This window comes from Phodopus roborovskii, unplaced genomic scaffold (assembly GCF_943737965.1).
Source record: "Phodopus roborovskii unplaced genomic scaffold, PHOROB, whole genome shotgun sequence".
Lineage (NCBI taxonomy): Eukaryota > Metazoa > Chordata > Mammalia > Rodentia > Cricetidae > Phodopus > Phodopus roborovskii.
The window spans coordinates 14369512-14390000 of NW_026125295.1; the positions used below are offsets into that span (position 1 = coordinate 14369512).

Here is a 20489-nt window from a genome sequence, read left to right on the forward strand (position 1 = left end):
ACCATCGACGACTGAAAAGCGCCACACTGATGCGTGATGCGTTTCGTGAGTCCGCTTTACTGTAATAAAGGAAAAGGGTCTCCACATCCGGCCCTTGCTAACACCCCCCCCCCAACCCTGTCTGCCAGTTGCTGATGCTGAGGCCTGATTCTCTTCTTTACGTATTCGTGGGGTGGGGCAGGAAGTGAAGAACCTTTGCTCGTGTTTATGTCGGGGAGTGGTGGCGGTTTGCAGCTCTACTTGACTCAGATGTGCCCACCACCAAGGAAACTGAGGTCTGACAGGGGCCAGGCAGAACTCCTGAGTCTCAGAGTCACATTCTGGCCGCCAGAAGCTGCAGCCTTCACTTGGCTCTGTCTCCTTGGGCTGCTAGAACACACGTCTTTCCGTGCTTCTCCCAGTGCTTGACTTGGCAATCCCTGCGGGGGGTGGGCGGCCGGTTGCATGAGTCTGACAGTGCTCGTGTAAGGACCCAGGGTTGGAGCCTAGGGGTATTAAGGTCAGGGGATCCCCCTTACCTGCAGCAATACCACACGCTCTGGCATCTGGAGCAGCGCTTGGAGGCCTCTGCATTGCAGTAAGCACAGCGGGGTCTCTCTGGAGCTATTGCCTCCAGGACATCCAGCCTGTAGGTTTCAGCCCACCTGGGGGAGGGGCCAAGATCTGAATATAACGGGCACAGAAGCACTCCCACCGTGGCCAGGCCTTCTATGTCCTATGCACACAGCACACCTTACCTCTGTGCCTGTAGGCGAAGGTCCTGCTCTGAGGGGCTGAATACATGCTGCAGTTGGTGCTTGGCAATAGCCTGCCACTTGCCTTTGTTCTCTCGTTCCAGCCGATCCCAAATTTCCGGGATCTAAGAGAATGTAATGGAGAGAGAGAGAGAGGAAGGAGCTGGCAAAGCAGAACGTGGTCCTGAACAACTAACCTTCTAGGTGCCTACCTGTTCCAACACTAGGTCCTTCTTAGGGGGCTGGGTTTCAGCCAGGGCCAGGTGGGCCAGGAAACCCTTCAGGTCCGCAAGGTTGGGCAGCTGGTCAAGAAGTGTATCCGTGAGGAAGGCCTGAAGCTGCAAGGTATCCGGGGAAGGCCATCGTGAAACACGTCCTGGCCAGAGGTCAAAAGACAGGGAGTCCCCAAGTTGGGTTGGGGGTTCTTGGAGGGTTTATGTCTCACCAATTCCTATGTCACCTGAAGCCCAAGTTGCAGAAGGAGGACAGGGCCAGGCAGGGATGCAATGGGGGTGAGGCAGGGTAGTGGTGGTGGCAGTGGGAATGGGTAGGGTCCCCACCTTAAGCAACTGTCCCTTAACAAAGCTTGTAAGGCAGTAGCGGGCTTGGGCCTCAGGGCTGAGCAGTAGATTATACAGGGTGATCCACACTTGCCCGTCCAGCTTGTTTAGCCTTTGCTGCTCTGAGGGGGGCACTGTCTGCCAGCGGCCATTCTCAAATTGCTGCAGTTTGCCTGGGGAGGAGAACCAGCTCATTGGATGCAGGTATTGCCTGGGCCACCAGACTTGTCAGGACAAGGTGAATTCACTGGACTTGTCTGCCTCAGAGTCAAAAATCTAGCCCGCCTTTGTATCCTTATGTGTATACTGTCCGGCTATCCACTTCCATTAACCCTGAAGGATGTTCTGGAAGCAGCCAGTTAGGTCTTAGGCCTTACCTCCTTCCCGCCGGCACCAGGGACTATGCTCCAGCAGCTCCACCAGGAGGCAGGGCAAGTTGTGAGTACTGAGCAAGCGGTTCAAGGTACTCAGGGAAAGGCTAGGGGTAGGGATGAGAGAGGGGTTAGCAGAAGCAAAGGCCAAGTCTTGCAGCCCCCTTTATTGTATGCCCCAGGCCCCGGAGGGTGGCCCACCTATCCACGCAGTCTGTGATGTAGCGAAGTACTGAGAGGGCCTTCAGGGAGATCTCAAATTCCATCATCTCGGCCTGTTTCTGCAGCTCCTGGTGGTGGGGCACAGGCACATAGTATCTGGCCCTCCCTGCCTGCGGAGGCCTGAGAGGACTCACTTTGAGGTTTTTGCCAACTCCAGGAAACCTTGACTTACTTGCATAGGAGTACTGTCCTGGGACCGTTCTTCCTCAGATGGGTCACCACAGCCAGTGCGGGCTACCAGCAGTATCAGCTTGCGGTGGCAATAGTCCACTAGGTCCAAGACCTTGTCATCTGCTGACTCACACACCTCCTGGGGGTTCAGGGAGGGGATATTTCAGTATGTGATATTGGTATCTGATGCCCTCCCCCACAGATACGTCCCACCAGGCTCTGTCCGCAGAAGTGGCCTCTAGCCAAGGGATAGTGCCTCACCTTGTGGAAGAATACTGTCTCTAGAAGGTTGATGATGGAGGCCTCATGGTGTACCTGTCAAAGAGGACATGGCTGGGCTGTGAGGGAGGGACAGGGGCCGTTAGCGATCGTGGTTCAGGACTCTCTGAAGGCCCAGCTCACCACCATGTATATGGGGAAGGTATTATGGGGCTTGAAGTCCTCCAGCCTACACAGCACTGGGAACACCTTCTGCTTCCACATCTCCACGGCAATCAGCTCTTCCACTAGCGTTGGGATCTGCAAAGGGCAGGAGAAGACCAGAGATGAAATGGACCCACCTTGGCCTCACAGCTCTTCTGGGCCCACGTTAGCCCAGCTTAGCTCTCCAACTCTCTTGGGCCCTCAGACTCCCTTAGGTTCCATAAGTACCCTCAAAGTCCCTGCCGTAATTTAGGCCTTCACTTCCTGTTGCTTCCATATCTCCCTCTAAAGGGACCGCAGCCAGGTTTCCTGTGAATGACCTTTATGACCCCTATTGCACCTTATCCCATCCCCTCCATCTAGGCATCCCTTTTAGGCCAGACCTCCTCTTCATGTCCTGTTTGGTTTTTGGTTTTTCTTTTTTTGTTTTGTGGTTTTTTTGTTTTTTGTTTTTTGTTTTTTGTTTTTTTTTTTTTTTTTTTTTTTTTGCTTTTAATTAGTCTTCCCAGTTGTAGCAGCCCTTTTAAAAATATTTTTTATTTCATTTGCATTGGTATTTTGCCTGCATGTATGTCTTTGTGAGGATGTCAGATCTCAGGGTTACAGACAGGTGTGAGCTGCCATGTGGGTGCTGGGAATTGAACCTGGGTCCTCTGGAAGAGCAGCCAGTACTCTTAACTGCTGAGCTATTTCTCCAGCACTCCTCTTGATGTCTTTACTCTGGCCCTTGTCCCCTGGCCTGCCAAGATGCTTGTGTGCCTTGTGTGCCTTGGCCTCACTCTTAGGCCTTTACCATGCCCTATTCCTAGAGTATCCTAGAGTATCCTAGAGTATCCTAGAGTATCCTAGAGTATCCCAGAGTATCCCCGAGTGCCCAGCTCTGCCTTTTTCTTGCAGAGGAACCCTGTTTCCACACACTAGTGCCATCCTTGGCCCCTCCTCCAGCAGGCGTCTTCCTGATTTCTACTTTCTCCTATGTCAGAAAAGCTGCTTTTCCCATTGTGGAAAGCCCTGCTTCCTCTTTAGTGAGGAATCTTCTTTGTTGGTCTCAATTCAGGGTGCTGTTAGCACTCGGACGCTCTCCCGATAGCCTCTGGGACCCAGGACTGTCTCCCTAATTATCCCTCAGATCCACCTAGGGCGCAATAGGAATGTAGCCAGGCACAGTGATGCATGCCTGCAATCCTGGCACTTGGGAGTCAGAAACAGGAAGGTTGGGAGCTAACCACAGCCTGGGTTACAGATCTCAAAATTCATAAAACGAACCCAACAATTCTTCATTCTCATTTAAGAATGACAGGCATACCAGGCCAGAAGGAAGAACAGGTGCCCAGTGTCCCCAGAAGGTAGAGTAGGAAGGCAGGAGTCCTGTGACCTTGGCATACCTTTCCATGGGTGACCAGCAGTTCCTGGATGGGCTCACTCTGGCTGACAGTGGCATCAAGGATGGCTTGCATGTTCAGCTTCTCCAGGTTCTCATGCTGCTTACTCCACCTGCCCCCGAAGGCATGTGTGTATATTGAGTGTACAAATGTGCAACGGGGGTAAGGGTGGGGGTTGGGTCTACTGAAGCCTATGTGATCCTATCCTGAGGCCAGAGGGGCGCCAGAAGCCGTACACTTCTATCTCAAAGAGCTTTGCCTCCCACCCGTAGGCCCCTCAAATCGGTAACCCCTTCTCCAAGTCAGTTCCAAGCTCCTCCACTAAAGGACCGGGTGACCCCACCTGTTGCAGCTGCCTTACCCTTCAGATCCCATCTCCCGCAGCGGGAAGCTGCACAGGCCGCGCACCAGCGCTTCAGCCTCCCCAGGCAGCAGCAGCTCCAGGTCGCCCATGTCTGGGGCCAAGAATCCTTTGGCTTCGGGCAGCAGTCGGAATTGGGGAAACTGACAGTGGCGGGATCAAAGTCTGGGACAGAACAGTTGCTAAGCCGTTGAAGCCCGCGTGGGTACTTGTCCCCATGGAAACGAGTGAGCTTGGCGCCTGCGTACAGTTGTTCTGATGCCCCGCTTGCCACGCCCACCTCACTGTCAATGAGCAGCCCCAGACTTAAAGCACAATCGCCTCACCTCCTCAGGGCTGGAGCAGCTAGGGAGTAAGTAACTCCTGATCCTCTGCTCTGCACTGCACTGTCTCAGCATCTCATGGGGTAGTTATAGCGGTCTCTCACACGACCGATGTAGCTGCATAATGGATTCTACCCAGCAGTCGAGTCTTCTATGTTATTTTTATTTTTTGGAGACAGGGTCTGACTTTGTAATCTAGGCATTAAACTGGCCTCCAAGTCATAGAGACAGATCCAGCGGCCTCTGCTCTGCCTCTTTAGTGTTGAAATTAAAGCCTTGTGTCCCCATGCTCAGCCCAGCAGGCAGGAATCCTAAAGAGGGACACCTTACATTTCTCCAGATCACAGCACTTAGCAGCTGCTCCGAAGGACCCCCTCTTGCCCCTTCTCCTACTTCCGTGCTTCAGTTTCTGTTCCCTCTCCTTCCTCTTTTATTTTAAAATCACGCTTGTGTCTGTGCACATATGTGCAGGTACCCATGGTGCAAGCCACACCGGTGACCAGGCCCCTCCCCTGGGGGCCAGGCTCCACCCACACAATACTCTTATTTGCCCTAACTGTTGGACCCCGCCCCCACCCTGCAGACTAAACAGCCCAGTCTCTGGACATGAAATGCCACCAATCTCCACCCTGGAAAGCTCCACCACGGAAAGTTCTACCCTCTTCCCAAGAAGCTCTCTATATAAGCCCTGCTTCCTATTCAGTTTGCTGTGTTTCTTGCTCAAGAGGAGGCAGCCGCCCCCCTGCTTTTTTCCCTCCCAGCAAATCTCGTGTGAGGTTTGTTGCGCAGTGTGCCTTTGTGGTACCCGTTGGCTCTCAGCTGCCAGGATGCCTTTTTCTATCCGAGCTGGAATGCTTACACACAGAAGCCAGTGACACTGAATCCCTGGGAGCTGGAGTCATAGGCAATTGTGAGCTGTCCCACATGGGTGCTGGGAACTAGACTCCAGTCTTCTGCAAGAATAGTGTTCTTAACTGATGAGCCATCTTTCTAGTGGCCTCTCTTCTTTCTTTGAGACGGGGGTCTCATTATATAGCCAAGATAACCTGGAGTTCACTACAGAGCCTGGGCTGGTCCACATTTTCCTTCTTTGTCAGCTTCCCAAGTGTTGGGGTTTCAGGCATACAACACCATGCTTGTTTCCATGTTCCAACCTCATGGCCTCCTCTGAGTTCCTCATACTCTCCTTTGGCTTTTTGAGACAGGTGTCACTATGTCACCCAGGCTGGCTTTAAACACGTGTAGTCCAAGCTGTCCTTGAACTAGGAGCAGGTCTCCTGTGTTAGCCTCCTGAGTTTTGGCATTACAAGAATGCATTACCACATTTGGGCCTGCTTTAGGGTTTTGAACTTATTTCTTCTGGAATACTCTTCTTGCTCCCACAAGGTTTAGCTAACGTCTCCCAAGTGAGGTCTTTCTCGGCAAACTAATCTGGAGCATTTCTTCCTCCCATCTGACTCTGGTTCTTTCAGTTTACAGGCCCAGGGCTGTGGTCATGGCTGAGTTGGTGGAGTACATGCCTAGCGTGAACAGAGCCTTGGCTTCAGTCCCCAGCCCTGTACACACCGGGTACAGGGTCTATAACCCTGATACACAGGAGACAGTTCAAGGGCATCCGTTACACAGCAGGTTCCAGGCCAGTCTGTGCTTCATGAGATCCTGTCTCAAAACACACCCCGCACAGAATAAAACACCAAACACATTGCAAACCTAGATGTGCCCAGGTAGTGGGGCATGCCTTTGGTCCAGAACTTGGTAGGCAAAGGCAGAAAATTTATGTGAGCTGAAGGCCAGCTTGGGCTCATAGTGAGATCCTATCTTACCCCCCAATCCTCCAATAAAACAGAAACCAAACCAGACCAGACCAAACCAGACCTTGTTTACTTGTCCATTGTCATTTCTGTCCACTAGATGGCACTCCAGCCAGGCCAGGCTAGTTGGCACAGCTAGCCCACCCAATCAATGCTTGTTAGTGGTTGGCTGAGGCAGTACTCAATTTTCCACAGAGTGAAATGGACAACTTTATTTACAAAACCGAGGTTGACCTTCAGACCATACGCACTAGCCTACTTGTCTAGACCCCATGGACGAATGAGGGCTTAGTAGGGGCAAGTAGCCATAGTAATATGCTCCGGCCAGCCAGCCAGCCAGCCTCACTTCCAGCAAATGATGATGTTGGGGTCATTTTCTAGTCGCTCATCCAGTTCATGGTAGCTCATGCCTGGTGGGGTGAGGGGGGTGATGTCAGCGGCCTTAGCATGGCCAGTCAGCCCTCACCTCCCCCAGCCTGACCTGCCTGGCCGCACCTGTCTTGCAGCAAATCTCATCATAGCTGTGGCAGCCTGTGTAAAGCCGGGCAGGGTGGCTCCGTTCCTCCCGAGACACCCGGACGGGATACTTCTGTAGTCTCCGGATGAGGTTCTTCATGAGCCCAAACTGGATCAGCTTCCTGAAGTGATGGTCGGGGAAAGAGTCAATGCCCTAACTGAGCCTAGCTAACCCTTTCTTTCAGTGCCTTATGGGCCAGGGTGCCCTCCAAGCTCATCATCTCCAGGAAATCCACCAGGCCACATGTCGATACTCACTGGGAATCCCCTGCCTCAAGGCTCCCCCAGAGAGACCCAAGACATGTCAACCCATCATGCAAGCCTGACAGCGCCCCTCTGACCTTTCATCAACGTGTTGTAACTGCTGGGGGTGGCGTCCGATGAGGTCTCGCACAGTGGTGCCAGGGCTCAGGCTGCAGTACAGCTGGAATACATCTCGGAGACTGGCCCTTTTGTGTCCTGTAGATGCCAGGGTCAGCTTCCCAGGTGGCCTTGTCCTCCCCAGATCAGTCTCCCCCGGGGTTTGCCACTACCTTGCTTGGTGACATAGGATAGACATGCCTCCTGAAGGGACTTGTCATCCACCAGGTCCTGGACTTTTGGCGTTGGGCAATACACATTGGAGTACTAGAACACAGCAGGGGGGGCACATGAGCCTGGCTTGATCTGGTCCAGCCGTATAGTTCACATTTTACTTCACTGTATCCCAGCCTCACCTACCTGGAGGATGGATACCAGTGTCACAACACCATAGTACCTGGGGGGAAGAAAGGTGTGCTTAGCTCCTAAATACCATGCCTTCCCAAACCCACACCCGGGTCCTTTGCCTCCTCTGACTGGAGGCCTCTAATCCCACACCCGGGTCCTTTGCCTCCTCTGACTGGAGGCCTCTAATCCCACACCCGGGTCCTTTGCCTCCTCTGACTGGAGGCCCTCTAATGCCCACACCCAGGGTCCTTTGCCTCCTCTGACTGGAGGCCTCTAATCCCACACCCGGGTCCTTTGCCTCCTCTGACTGGAGGCCCTCTAATCCCACACCCAGGGTCCTTTGCCTCCTCTGACTGGAGGCCTGTAATGGGCACAACTGTGTCTTCACTCACAGCAGGTTCTGAATGGCAATGCGCACCAGGTTGAGCTCCACATCTGCCTCAGCAGAGATCTTCTGGACGTGGCGGAATCCATCAATGTAGGGAAGGATCTGTAAAGAGCAAGGCAGGGTCAGCAAGGGTGGGGTGAAGCTAAGGTATGGACAGCCCAAGCTGATAATACTTGAGAGGGCTAGCATACCTGCTGTGTGGTAAGGTCCCACTGCGAGTTGAAGAAATCCTCTTTGTCCTTGGTAAAGACAGGCACATCATACTCCTGAGCCACAGGAGGGTCAGGCCGCTGTTCGATCACCTTCAAGTGGATGGTGTTGGATTCATCTGCAGGGGACCCCACCCACATCCTCAGTGTCATCTTTCCCAAGGGGCCCTCACTTACGCCCTGACTCTCCCAGCACTAACTGAGGCAGGCAGGTGGATCCTGGAAGGGATCATCCATCCTCTTTTACGGAAAAGAAACCAAGGCCAAGAGAGGGGGCAGAATGTTCTGCTGGCTGCTCCTTCAACCCCCATTGTATACGGAACCCTCAGACATCATTGCTTCAACCCATGGCTATTTCTTGCCCACCAATTTGTCCAAGAATCTTATTCCCCTGCAGTGGCTGTGCTCATGTCTGTACTTTCCCATCTTTCCTCTATTCACACGCTGTCTCGGTAGAGGCTGCCCATACCGATGGGTAGAGTGCACCGGCCAGAGGCATTTAGCTCTTCCAGTAAGATGGTCATGATGGGCACCAACTTCTGCTTGCTCTCCTCTGTGGACACAAAGCTGCTTTCAAGCTAGACAGAACATGGACAAGATGGTTGAGTATACCTCCGAGCCCCCAGCTGGCTGCCCTCTGAACTACTTGTTGGAGGTTGGGGGTTGGAGACACAGGAAGGGGCAGTTTCCCTAACTATGCCTGCCATACACCCATGCCCATCTTGTTGCAGACCTCCAGTGTGGTCAGGTAGCCAGCCAGCTTTTTAACGATGGGTTCAAGAGCACAAGTCTTGGCCTGAGCATCACACACGAAGCCCAAGTTGAAGAGGAGGGCATTGCGGCTGTACTTCTTGTGTTCAATGCACACGGGGCAGCCAATCAGCTTCTTCTCCATGGCTGTGCTGGATGGGTAGAGCAGAGTCAGCCCGCCCCCAAGCAATCTGGGGCCCCCTTTGCTCCCAACAAACTAGGACCTCACACAGTGATAAGCTTGTTCTGCAGCTCAGGCTTAGTGATGATGTACACTTGGACAGTGTCAAACAGCTCTCTGGAGATGAAATCCTCAGGGACCTGGGGAAGGGCAGTGACGAGAGTCCTTCAGAGATGCTGGGACTGGGTGGTATATATCCCAACCCAGGCACAAGTCCTCCACTGTTTTCTTTCCCCCAGCCACCCAGCGTACTACTCCTTTGTGTTTCCAAACACATGCTATGTTTTGGAAAGCTTCCTGGCTTTTGCATTCATTATTCTCACTGCCTGAAATACTTTTTCTGATCTCACCTAACTTTTATAAATCATTTGTGTCTCAATCCAGTGATTCTCTTGCGTCATCTAAACCTCCATGAGACCTATCACCTCCCTGAATTCTATAGTCTGATTTGCCACAAAAACTGTGTGGCAAATCTCCACCCCCACGCTAGGAACCAGGGACCTGGGTCTATGTATCCTCTCCATTCAAGGTTATCTGTGAATGGAAAGACATGCCTGGATGCAGCCAAGGGACCCACAACCCCTCCAGGCAGTTAGCTGAGCTCCGGAGAGCATCCCTCTCCTCGCCCAGTCCCAGGAGTGTGGAAGGCACCTGATAGGTAATTTTGGGTCCCAGCGTTGGGTGGAATTCGCTGAAGAATATGCATTCGATGCGGCAGCTGCTGCCCATGGCGCTGACCGGTCCCGAGTCTGTAATCCTTTGTCTTTTTTGCGGTGGTCGTCTCCACCCCTGGGAACACCTGCCAAAAAGAGAAAGAAGCCTGGGCTAGGTCACATAGGTTCGTGAACGCAAACCAAAAGAGCCGTCAGCTCAACAGCGCCTGCGCGGCCGCGCGACTCAAGAGGCGTGGCTGGCGCTGGATGGGATGGGAGGGGGCTTGTCCCAGGAAGTCTTGGGTGGGTAGACAACGCACCCGGAAGTGAAGCGCCACCGTACCGGAGCGGTGGCGCGGCTGGCAGGCTTGGGGGTCCAGTTTATTTTGGAGGAAGTCACTACGTCGAACCTGAGAAGCAGGTGAGGAAGGAAAATTCCTACCGTGGAAGTGCAGCGTTCTAGGTGCACGTGGGGAGGCAATGTGCAAAGAGATTCACGCTTAGCTAGGAAAGTAGCTGGGAACTACAATTCCCGTAGTGCTCCACGCCTTCCGTTCTGGCTAGTGATGACGTGTTGTATCCTGGGATTTGTAGTCTTACGTGTCCTTTCGCAGCCTACCTGGAAAGTGCGATCAGTACCACTTCAAATACAGGTTTGACAGGCAGACTCTGTTAAGTTGGGACTATTCTTGGTGCTGGTTTGTTCTGCTCCTGTCATTACTCCTCCGAAAAAAACGGTGGCATTCCTGCCCTGAATTAGTGTCCCCGGCGAGAGGCGTGGACAGTGGGCACCCTTGCCAACGCCTACGATGCTTTCAGGCTGTACAGCAATCAGCTGGGCTGACCATGGCCCTTTCTGTGGAGACGGAGTCGCACATCTACCGAGCTCTGCGCACTGCTTCTGGGGCTGCAGCCCACCTTGTGGCCTTGGGCTTTACCATTTTTGTGGCTGTTCTTGCCAGACCTGGCTCCAGTAAGTAGAATTCATAGTTGAGTTATGGGAAGCAAAAAGCCAATTTTCTTGGGGAAATAGGCAATAGGAAGTAATGGGCTTAACTTGTGGGAACAGGGTTATCTGACTGAGGAATATCCTGTGCTTGAATTAACGTCCTGGGGAGAGCAGGTCGGTGTGGGGCTTCTGCCAAGCTTCATAGCGTACATGGTTTCTCTTTCTTTGACTTGTTATTTTCATTCCTGACTCATGGAGATGCTGGAGGAAGGAGCTGCCAGAGAGTGGCAGAACATGCTCTGTCCCAGGAAGAGAATAGGGGATGGGTAAGATGAGTTTGTTACAAGGGGGGGTTCACACTTTGGTACCTCCTTAGGTGATGGATGATGGGTGGGCTGTCCACATTCAGCTGTAGGGATGGATATGCTGGTTTCTGTTTTCCTCGGCTCCCTGAGACTCCCTCTTCTCATTGCAGGTCTATTCTCCTGGCACCCTGTTCTTATGTCTCTGGCTGTAAGTAGTGGATGGATCTGGGTAGCTTTTAGGGGTAGAATGTGGGCATAGGTGGTGGCCCATTTAGTGCCAGTTTAGAGGAGTTGCACATGCCAACTACTGGCTCTGACATATATCCAGGGCTTGAAAAACAGTGTTCAGGACAAATGGGTGAAGCTCACCTAAGCACAAAGTGAGGCTTTCTTTCACCTGCAGCCATGAAGATTGCTCTGTCCCAAAAAACCTTAACTTATGGTGATGCATCATTTCCCCTGAAACCGGGCACCACATGGGCAGCTCTTGCCAAGAAATTGTACCCAGCCCCATGGGAGGCAAACAAATCCTGTGAATCATTTATAACTGCCACGTCTCAAACCTTGTCTGCTGCTGCAATGTAGCAGAGGTGATATTTCAGAAAACTACCTAGGAAGAAGTCTGGAGAGGCAGCTGTCCCTAACTACTCACTCAGGGCAGACATTTCTCCCCACACAGGGCCTTCCGTGTTACACCAAACACAGCATTTTGTTTGCGGGGAAGGGAACGTGGGAGGGTGGGGCCGAGTGCACCTGCCTGGAGGGCTGTCTAGAGTGATTACAGTACTCTCACTTGAGTCTCTGTCTCCTTAGTTCTCCTTCCTGATGACGGAGGCACTGCTGATGTTCTCTCCGGAGAGTTCACTGCTGCGTTCCCTCTCACGGAAGGTTCGAGCACGCTGCCACTGGGTGCTTCAGCTGCTAGCCCTACTTTGTGCTCTGCTGGGTCTAGGTCTTGTCATCCTCCACAAAGAGCAGCTTGGCAAAGCACACCTGGCCACTCGACACGGGCAGGCAGGGCTATTAGCTGTGCTGTGGGCCGGTCTGCAGTGTTCAGGGGGCTTGGGGCTGCTGTATCCCAAGTTGCTGCCCCGATGGCCTCTGGCCAAACTGAAGCTCTACCATGCCACCTCTGGGTTGGTGGGCTACCTGCTGGGTAGTGCCAGCCTCCTGTTGGGCATGTGCTCGCTCTGGTTTACTGCTACTGTCACTGGTGGCGCCTGGTACCTGGCTGCGCTGTGCCCTGTCCTCACCAGTTTGGTAATCATGAATCAAGTAAGCAATGCCTACCTATACCGCAAGAGGATCCAACCATGAGCACTTCCCAGCCATCAGGAAGCCTGCATTTGCACCTCAGCATAGGACCTGGGGCTGGAAGCCTGTCAGACCCTCTTAGCTGACGGGGTCAGGGAACACTTCAGGTACTAGGGCACTCGGGGGTAGATCTGTGACATTTCTGCTCCTCATGCTAGAGTGTCTCTTTTTTCTTTTCCTGCTGTCCACCCAGGGGAGCATGAATCACATGCCTGGATGAAGCTGGGTTGCAACACTGTCTCCCCAGCCATACAGCTCATATTTGTACTGCTATGTCCAGAAATCATGGATGAAAAATAGCAAAATAAACAAAACAAGTAAACTGAAAGACTGATGGGGGATCAGTGCTCAGTTGGGGATGGTTCTTGATAATGCCATCAACATGAGAATATGGGCAGCAGGGCGAGGTGGGGACCCCTCTAACTGGTGGGAGTTCTCACAGAACATGAGTTCTCAGAACCCTGTAGCCACGCTTCCTACGACACCCAGTGCATTAGCAGACAAGTGGAAAGTACAGCTGTTTCTAGCTAACTGCTGGAGTCTGGGTTAGATCAGTGATAGTGGATGGAAATGGACTGTTTCCACAGGTGTCACACACAGGGCACCATTTAGAGTTGAACCGTGGTTGTTGATGGTGGCAGGTGGATCTGTGAGTTCAAGACCAGCCTGGTCAACGAAGTGAGTTCCAAGCAAGCCAAAGCTATAATAGTAAGACCCTGTCTAAAAAGAAAGTTGAATCATGAGCAAAAAAAAAAAAAAAAAACTTTCCTTTTGATTTTGAGACAAGGTTTCATGTCTCCCAGGTGGGCTTTGAACTCACTATGTGGCCAAGGATGACAGCTCAACTTCAGATTCTCTTGCTGCCACCTGAGTGCTGGGATTATGGGTGTGTACAGATAGACCATGTGTATATAGACCATGCCTCTTATGCAGTTCAGGGATCAAACATACAGCTTTGTAGATGCTAAGCAAGTGCTGGACTGACTGAGCTCCAGCTGCTGCAGGCTCAGCTGTTTGCTTGAGCTAGGGTTACGGGCATGTGCCACCATGCCCTGCTAAGACAGGGAGGGAGGCCTTCAGCTGTCAGGTGCTCTTGCACAGGGAGAGAAAAAAGGAGTGAGGGGCTGAGGTGATGGCTCTGACAAGATTGCTTAGCAGCAGGCGTGTAGCGGACAAGAGGTGAGGCAATGGAATTCTTAGCCAGTGGAGTTGCCATGGACCTGAGCCCTAGGACCTAGAAAACACATTTAATTTTGCATTTGATAGGGACGAGAGGGCTGCACAAGGTGGCCTGACGGAGCCCAAGAGCCACACCTCAAAGAACCACTTTTATTGATACTGTGAGTCTGGGCTTGGTTGCCCACTCAGCTGGTTCTGTAGAAAATCTGGGAGCTGTGGTGTCTCTGGCTAGATGCAGTCACTGCCACAGCAGAAGGGCACAAGAAACCCTGCAAGAATGCAGTCTGCGGGTGGGCAGACGTGTGTAGGCCCATACTGGCTGAGCCCCCAGAACATTTTTGGCAAACACAAACCCTTGCCTGGCTCAGGCCTGTTGGCAACCAGTTTCAGATGTGAGGGCTGACCTAGCAGCTGTGACACCAGTGTCCCTGTAGCCGCTTCCTTGGTGAGGAACTGTACCTGCTGAGGTACAATCTTACCATAGATGGGGATCTGGACTGGCCGATGCTCAGAGGCCCCATACCTGGCACTGTGGTTGTCTGGAGTTGCAACCAGGTAGCAAGGGTCCCATGTAGTGTTGCCAAGAAACAGCAGAAGGCCAAAGAAACCCCCAGCAGGCCCTCTTCCCCCTCCTCAGAGCAGTCAGTGCCCTGGAGTGGCTGCGACATATCAGGGAAGGCATGGGCGTAGAGAGGAGCTATGCTCAGGTCTGGAGTTAAAGTTTTGGGGGAGCTGCCTCGAAGGTAATGAGACTGGATTCTGGGGCAGTCCCCTTCCCTGGGGGTGTGGGAGCTTTTTCTGAGGGCAGAGGACTGTCCTGTTTTGCCCCAGCTTCCTCTTCATCGTCATCCATGCTGGGCCAGACAGACTGATCCTCTACTCTCTTCAGCCGTTCGTTGAGAGCCTTTAGGGCCAGTTGCCTAAAGCCAGAAAAGAAAGAAAAGACAGATCACACTCTGCAACCTTCCTCCCACCAAAGAGATTTGCACCCAGAATCCCACGGTTTCTCTTCCTTAAGGTCCAAGAGACCAGATCAGGGTCTGCTTTGCCAATTAGAATGAGGAGCTCCCTCAGAGCCAAGCCACCTCCAGGCCGAGAAGGCTGCAGCCTACCTACCAGGACACCAGGGATGCTTTTGAGCTTGTTGGCTAAAGATGGATCTAGTCCTTCAGAGCAGACAGTAGGTGTCCTAGCCCCTGGAGACTGCCTGTGCACTGGTGTCATAGCCTGGGACAGGGTCATTTACTTTTGTGGTTCTTGGGATTAAACCTAGGGCAAGTATTCCCAGCTATATTCCCAGCCCTTAAAACAAACAAAAAGCCACTTTTTTTTTTTTTTTTTTGAGGCCAAGTCTTGCTAATGAAATTGCTCATGCTGGCTTCAGGCTAACTCTTGTAGCCAGGCAGACCTCGAACTCATGAACCTCCTGTCCCAGCCTTCTGAGCAGCAGGGATTATAGGCCTGTCTCACCAGGCTAAGCTAAGGAAGTGTTTTTTTTTTTTTTTTTAATTTTTTTTCCCATCCTCCACCTTAAGGAAGGGTTTAATGAAGCAGCATCAACTTGGATCATTTCACCCTTCTTAACTATAATAACCTTCCTAGAAGTTTTCCAAAGCCACCTAGGCCAAGCAGAGCCCTCATAGAAGAGAAATAGCCCATATGGGCACAGCACAGGGCAGAGCCTGTTTTCATCCTTTAGAAAAGAAGGTGGGAAAATAAACCTGGAAATTTTCTGTAGACACCCAAAAAGACTCAAGCTGTAGGGTCCAGAATTAACCTGCTGCACGCCTTGGGCACCAGCTGTAAACTCCTTCAAGGAAGATGTGCCCTATACACTGAGCTACACAGCCTCAGTGGAGAACAAGGTCCCACAGAGGGTGAAGTGACTGCTTCCAGCTGGTCACAGAGGATCCTGATGGCTCAGCCCATTTACCACTAAAGGCAGTTATCCTATAGCTTTCCAAAATCAAACTTTCTACCATGCCAAGGAAAAACAACAGGGACATGGGCATTAAAACCCCTACACACTCCAACCTGGCCGAGTCACACTCCTTCCTAGTCACTCCCCAGGCTGCTTCTGGAGATGTCCTTGCCAGTAGTCAATTTGTCACAGGCCAGAGAACTATAGGAAACCCCATTTCCTACTTGTGGCCCTTTGGGTCTGAGTGACATACAGTCAGATAACAAATAGTTTGGAAGAATAATACCCACTCCATGTAAGCCGAGAACCATCAGACTATGCCTGCTGCCCAAATCCCCACTCTTCCTTTTCTGTCCATTTCTTGATCCTGGACAGTGATTTTCTGAATGACCAGTCAACCACAGCCATTCAAGACCTCTCACTGGGGCAAGGGCAACCTCTGGCCCAGTCCCATCTTAACAGCAAAAAGCTCAGCCCTCCAGTCCATTTCCTCCACTAAATGAGGTCAAGATGGAATTGTCTTTAGGAACTCCCCCACAAAAAGCTTCAAGCTGTAGGGCTCAGAATTAGGCCTGCAGCATGCCTGGCTGGTAGTTCTTTCAAGGAAGCTCTACACTCAACTCCACAGCATCAGTGGAATAACCCTGAGAAAATTCTTCCACTGAGGTCAGGAACCCGTTTTACAGGTGAGCAAAGGCAGCACCCTTTGACAAATGCTTGTGAGTAGGCTTGTGAGAGACGACCAGAAAAGTCCCAGGAATAACACTGGACACAGAGCTGGGCACACTGAAGAGTCTGCAGGTCTAAGGAAGTAAGAAGTGAATTGAAAAGGCTTTCTCCTGCCTTAGCTGAGGTGTCCTGTGAATACTGCCCCAGAATTACTGATACAGACATCCTGGGTTACAGGTGATGCAAAGGTCTCAGACCTGGCTGCTGTGGCCAGTGGGTTCCTGCAGTGGGTCATTTGGCCTGTCCCTCTATGTCTGGTGACATATGCCTGAAAGAGGAGTAAATCTGGTACCACCCCAACCAGCCTACATTAAGAAGAAGGGAAACACTTGAGGACACAGACATTCTTCCCCGTTCCCAACTCGGTGAGAAAGGGACCAACAGTTTTTGTCTCCTACGGGACCAGTGCCTGGAATTTAGAAATTCTGAGGCAAGACCAAGGCAATGGGCCGTCTGTAGACTGGTTAAGCGGCCCAGGTGGTGAGAAACACACACTAGAGCCCGTAAACTCCCATACTGAGTTCCCGAATCCTCTTTGTGACGCAGTCCCCAACTCCTGCCTGCAGTTCTCTTCTAGCCTATGTAGAGCAAGCTCCTCAATGGGTGACATGTGACCACCCATAGTCTACTAGCCAAGATTCTGGAAGAGCTCACGGTACCTTCTCCGCTCTGCATCTTGAGGGTCTGTGCCTGGGAGGCTGATGGTGATGGAGGACGGCGCCCCTACATCATAGCGCTTCACTGTCTTCTGGCATATCTTCACCTTCACCAGGAGGCCATGCACCAAGTTGGCTAGCAGCCCCACCACAGGCTGCAGGATCTCAGGGAAGAAGGTGGCAAAAGCAAAGTGGTCGGCCATGTCCCCTCGGCCTCGGCTATGGCGCTGATAGAATCGAAGATACACCCAACTGGAGAGCAGTCCAAAGCCATAGGAAGCCAGTGCTGGGCTCTGGAGCAGTGTGGCCAACCGGAGCAGGAGCAACAATGCCAGCAGCAGCATGGGCACTACGCTGACGCGGACCTGGGGCACTCGCAGAACCACACAATCTCCCATAGTCTGCTTGAGGGCTACCAGGACACCACCTAGGAAACCCAGGGCGCCATGGATACGGATAGTGAACAGGTAGACCAAGTTGAAGGAAGCCATGTAGGTGAGGAGGTAGGCGAAGGCCCCCAGAAGCCCCACCGACACATTCACCACCGAGAAGAAGATGAGCAGCTCCAAGGCTCCCCAGAGGGGCTCCAGTAATCGCCCGGCCACCACAACTGTGGCCAGACTGATGGCCACGTCCCACACGTGCTGCTCCATCAGCCCATGGGTGGCCAAGGTCCAGATCCAGAAGTTGGGTGGGAAAAGGTAGCCTGGGGTGACCGCCAGGCATCCCGTGTCCACGGCGAAGGAAAGTAGATAGAGGGACAGTACCACGGCGCACAGCGCCTTCACCACCACGCTGGCGCTGGCCAGGATGGCCCCCAGATGCTGGCGGGCGCCGGGTAGGGCGCGTTGCATCTTCCCGGTGGACGTCGGCTTGAGGGAAGGTGAGGAAGGTGGCCTGGGGGCCTCCCCGGGGCCTCGTCCCAGTCCGGCCCCGACGGGAGGCCCGGGCCCGGCTACTCACTGGTCTCTGTGAAGGCTCTGGTTCCGGTCTGGTCCGGCTGTAGTTCCAAGGGGAAGAGAAAGCCTTGCTGCCAGGCCGGAGCCTATGCCCCTGGCCGAGGACCTGAGGTTAGGCCCTGGGCCGCTTGGGCACGCCTGCCTGCCTGCCTGCCGGTAGGCCCAGCGGCCAGGTCGGCAGTGCTAGCGTTGATCTCAAGGCAGCACTTCCTCCATCCACTCTGAGACTCTGCGGGGTACTGGTGTCTTGTTGCGGCCCAAGTCAAGATCGTTTAGCTCCTTGTGGGCTAGGGTTTTGACTTGACGGCACCTCCTCCCTTCTCCGGGGCCGACAAACAGGGGCGCCGCGCCTGCGCGCCCCCGGCGGCCGCCGCGGCGGAAAGCCCTCTGAGCGCTTGCCTTCCGGCTCCCCGGCATGCTGGGATACGAAGTCCCCATAGGACCACAACTCCCAGAAGCCGTGCGGCCCACCGGTCCTGGAGAGGGTAAGGTGGGGGTGCTTGGGAATTGTAGTTCTCAGGCCTGACTCCTTTAGCTCTTGCTGGGAATGGGGTGTGGGGTGTGTGTGGTTAGGGAAGTGGGGACCTATATCTCTGATCTGGGAAAGCGAGGTGTTGAGTGCGCGGGATCGGGAGGCAGCACAGCCTTGGACCACACACTTGCTGAATTCTCTGGAGGAGAGTGACTGTAATTTGTAGAGGTACAGCAGTGTTTTTTAAAGTGGGTACATAAGGATGTTGAATGGTCTGGTGTGCTATGCCAATGTGTGTAAACTAATGAGAAACTCCGTGATCTGGCAAATAAAAGTTTAAGGCTAGAACCCTTGTTCGGTCATGCGGAGTCAATGTGATATTGACCAACTTCCCGAACATTTTTGAAGTGTGATTTCACAGATCTTAAAAATGGTGATAGCTACTCTTCTCATCCATCCTTCCTCCCTCCCTCCCTCCCGCCCTCCCCCATCTCTTTGGTTTTCTAGATGGTTTCTCTGTGTAGTCTTGGCTGTCCTGGCACTTGCTCTGTAGACCAGGCTGGCCTGGAACTCGAGACCCACCTGCCTCTGCCTCCTGAGTGCTGGGATTAAGGCGAGTGCCACCACCACCCGGCATATTGTTGCTTTTTTTAAAAAGTGCAATTTTTAAAATGTGATTAATTATATGACCAGGGACTTTATTATAACATGTTGAACCCCTTTCGGCTATTGATCTCAGTACAACTAAGTGCTTGTGTGTTCAAAACTGCCTTCCACCCTTTATTTTTGTCTGGAGTCAGGGTTCCTACTGTGTGCACATACCAGTGTTTGTTAAGTTTGGCTTCAGTGGGTGGTGGTCGCGCCTTTAATCCCAGCACTCAGGAGGCAGAGGCAGGTGGATCCCTGTGAGTTCCAGGACAGCCAGAGCTACACAGAGAAACCCTGTCAAAAGAGAGAGAGAGGTAGAGAGAGAAAGAGAGAGAGAAACATTCCTACAACAAAACAAAAAATAACCAAAACAGAGTCAACTGCTCAAATTTGAATTTTGAATAAACAATTTTCACAGGGATGATGTCCCAAGCAGTATTAAACACACACACACACACACACACACACCAAACCAAAACAACTAACAAACCACTTTCCCTCAAAGAAGCAAGAATAAGTTTATTCAGAGCAAAGTGATAGCACAGATTATAGATAGATGATACACTGTCAATATTGACAGTGGTCCACGTGAGTGGTAGCAATCAAGGACCAAATGTATGTATGTATGTGTGTACATATATGTATGCATACATAAATACATATATACATACATACATATTAAAGACAGGGTTTCTGTGTGTCCCCAGCTGTCCTGGAACTTGTTGTGTAGCCCCAGCTAGCCTCAAACTCAACACTCAGAGATCCGCCAACCTTTGTCTCCCTAGTGCTGGGTTTAAAGAAGTGTACCACCACCACCAGGCCAAAAACCCTATTACTAAAAATTCATCAGAGTCTGGATGATGGTGGTGCATGCCAATAATCCTGGCAGTTGGGTGACTGAGGCAGGAGGATCAGGAGTTCGACGCCATCGCCATCTGTAGCTATATAGTGAGTTTGAAGCCAGGCTGGGCTACATGGGGCTCTGCCTCGAAAGAAACAACTAATAATTATCTGCAAATCAGAACTGGCTTGATCTGACAACCCTGCCCTAAGCTATGTGTGTTGTTTTCCCTCCAGCTAACCCCTCTCTCTCTCTCTGTCTCTGTGTGTGTATAAGTAGGCACTCATGCTCTTGTGTGAGTATGTGTGTATGGTAGCTTGAGAGGGATGCTGGATGTTGACCTCTGTCACTTCCTACTTATTTTTAAGACAGGCTCTCACTGTGCAGCCATGGTGGCCTGGAGCTCACCACATAGACCAGACTGGCCTCAAACAAACAGACCCACCTGCCTTGGCCTCTGCGCTGCTGGAGTTAAGGGGATGTGTCACCGCACACTGTCGACACTTTGTATTTTGAGACAGGGCCTCTCACCGAACCTGGAGCTCGTCAGTCCAGCTATGCTAGTTGGTTCCATGAACTCTGGGGCTCTGCCTGTCACCACTCTTCATGCTGCCCAGCCCCCAGTGCTGGGGTAACAGACCATTGCGCTCGGCTTTTTACATGGGTGCCGAGAATCTGAATTCAGGTCCCCAGGCTTGCACAGCGGGTGCTTTACCATCAGGTCACCCTCTAAGCCCTGCCACTTGAGATGTT

The 20489-nt window shown here is 52.3% G+C and overlaps 4 protein-coding genes across 4 annotated transcripts; 1 reads left to right on the forward strand and 3 right to left on the reverse strand.

Moving 5' to 3' along the window:
* Window positions 1-37: 37 nt before the first annotated feature.
* Zmynd10 (zinc finger MYND-type containing 10) lies at window positions 38-4455 on the reverse strand. The gene is made up of 12 exons (XM_051204922.1): window positions 4225-4455; window positions 3867-3975; window positions 2461-2577; window positions 2320-2373; window positions 2060-2197; window positions 1867-1955; window positions 1672-1772; window positions 1295-1467; window positions 947-1072; window positions 738-859; window positions 519-644; window positions 38-419 (listed from the first exon to the last, which is right to left on the reverse strand). Exons 1-12 carry the CDS (start codon window positions 4314-4316, stop codon window positions 344-346), a joined length of 1323 nt encoding a protein of 440 aa, XP_051060879.1. The 5' UTR covers window positions 4317-4455; the 3' UTR covers window positions 38-343.
* A 1968-nt stretch (window positions 4456-6423) lies between these two features.
* Window positions 6424-9949, reverse strand: Nprl2 (NPR2 like, GATOR1 complex subunit). The gene is made up of 11 exons (XM_051204952.1): window positions 9762-9949; window positions 9159-9250; window positions 8913-9081; window positions 8649-8757; window positions 8162-8298; window positions 7975-8072; window positions 7595-7631; window positions 7408-7501; window positions 7216-7333; window positions 6854-6996; window positions 6424-6768 (listed from the first exon to the last, which is right to left on the reverse strand). Exons 1-11 carry the CDS (start codon window positions 9837-9839, stop codon window positions 6701-6703), a joined length of 1143 nt encoding a protein of 380 aa, XP_051060909.1. The 5' UTR covers window positions 9840-9949; the 3' UTR covers window positions 6424-6700.
* A 73-nt stretch (window positions 9950-10022) lies between these two features.
* Window positions 10023-12659, forward strand: LOC127237006 (transmembrane reductase CYB561D2). The gene is made up of 4 exons (XM_051205027.1): window positions 10023-10184; window positions 10583-10736; window positions 11188-11225; window positions 11831-12659. The coding sequence occupies exons 2-4, from the start codon at window positions 10610-10612 to the stop codon at window positions 12332-12334; spliced, it is 669 nt and encodes a 222-aa protein (XP_051060984.1). The 5' UTR covers window positions 10023-10184; window positions 10583-10609; the 3' UTR covers window positions 12335-12659.
* A 950-nt stretch (window positions 12660-13609) lies between these two features.
* Window positions 13610-18152, reverse strand: Tmem115 (transmembrane protein 115). Its single transcript, XM_051204986.1, has 2 exons — window positions 16820-18152; window positions 13610-14430 (listed from the first exon to the last, which is right to left on the reverse strand). The coding sequence occupies exons 1-2, from the start codon at window positions 17668-17670 to the stop codon at window positions 14226-14228; spliced, it is 1056 nt and encodes a 351-aa protein (XP_051060943.1). The 5' UTR covers window positions 17671-18152; the 3' UTR covers window positions 13610-14225.
* Between the last annotated feature and the right edge of the window lie 2337 nt (window positions 18153-20489).

Excerpts from the sequence above, each read along its gene's own strand:
- Nprl2 (XM_051204952.1), bottom strand. The coding sequence starts at position 9,839 with ATGGGCAGCAGCTGCCGCATCGAATGCATATTCTTCAGCGAATTCCAC. Across the intron at positions 7,632-7,974 it reads ATTGCCATTCAGAACCTGCT|GTACTATGGTGTTGTGACAC; the intron begins GTGAGTGAAGAC and ends TCTTCCCCCCAG. Across the intron at positions 6,997-7,215 it reads TTACAACACGTTGATGAAAG|GAAGCTGATCCAGTTTGGGC; the intron begins GTCAGAGGGGCG and ends CCATCACTTCAG.
- Tmem115 (XM_051204986.1), bottom strand. The coding sequence starts at position 17,670 with ATGCAACGCGCCCTACCCGGCGCCCGCCAGCATCTGGGGGCCATCCTG. Across the intron at positions 14,431-16,819 it reads CAAGATGCAGAGCGGAGAAG|GCAACTGGCCCTAAAGGCTC; the intron begins GTACCGTGAGCT and ends TTCTGGCTTTAG.
- Zmynd10 (XM_051204922.1), bottom strand. The coding sequence starts at position 4,316 with ATGGGCGACCTGGAGCTGCTGCTGCCTGGGGAGGCTGAAGCGCTGGTG. Across the intron at positions 2,578-3,866 it reads TGCTGGTCACCCATGGAAAG|ATCCCAACGCTAGTGGAAGA; the intron begins GTATGCCAAGGT and ends TGCCCTTTGCAG. Across the intron at positions 420-518 it reads AGCGTGTGGTATTGCTGCAG|GGATTGCCAAGTCAAGCACT; the intron begins GTAAGGGGGATC and ends CACCCCCCGCAG.
- LOC127237006 (XM_051205027.1), top strand. The coding sequence starts at position 10,610 with ATGGCCCTTTCTGTGGAGACGGAGTCGCACATCTACCGAGCTCTGCGC. Across the intron at positions 10,737-11,187 it reads TCTTGCCAGACCTGGCTCCA|GTCTATTCTCCTGGCACCCT; the intron begins GTAAGTAGAATT and ends TTCTCATTGCAG. Across the intron at positions 11,226-11,830 it reads CTGTTCTTATGTCTCTGGCT|TTCTCCTTCCTGATGACGGA; the intron begins GTAAGTAGTGGA and ends CTGTCTCCTTAG.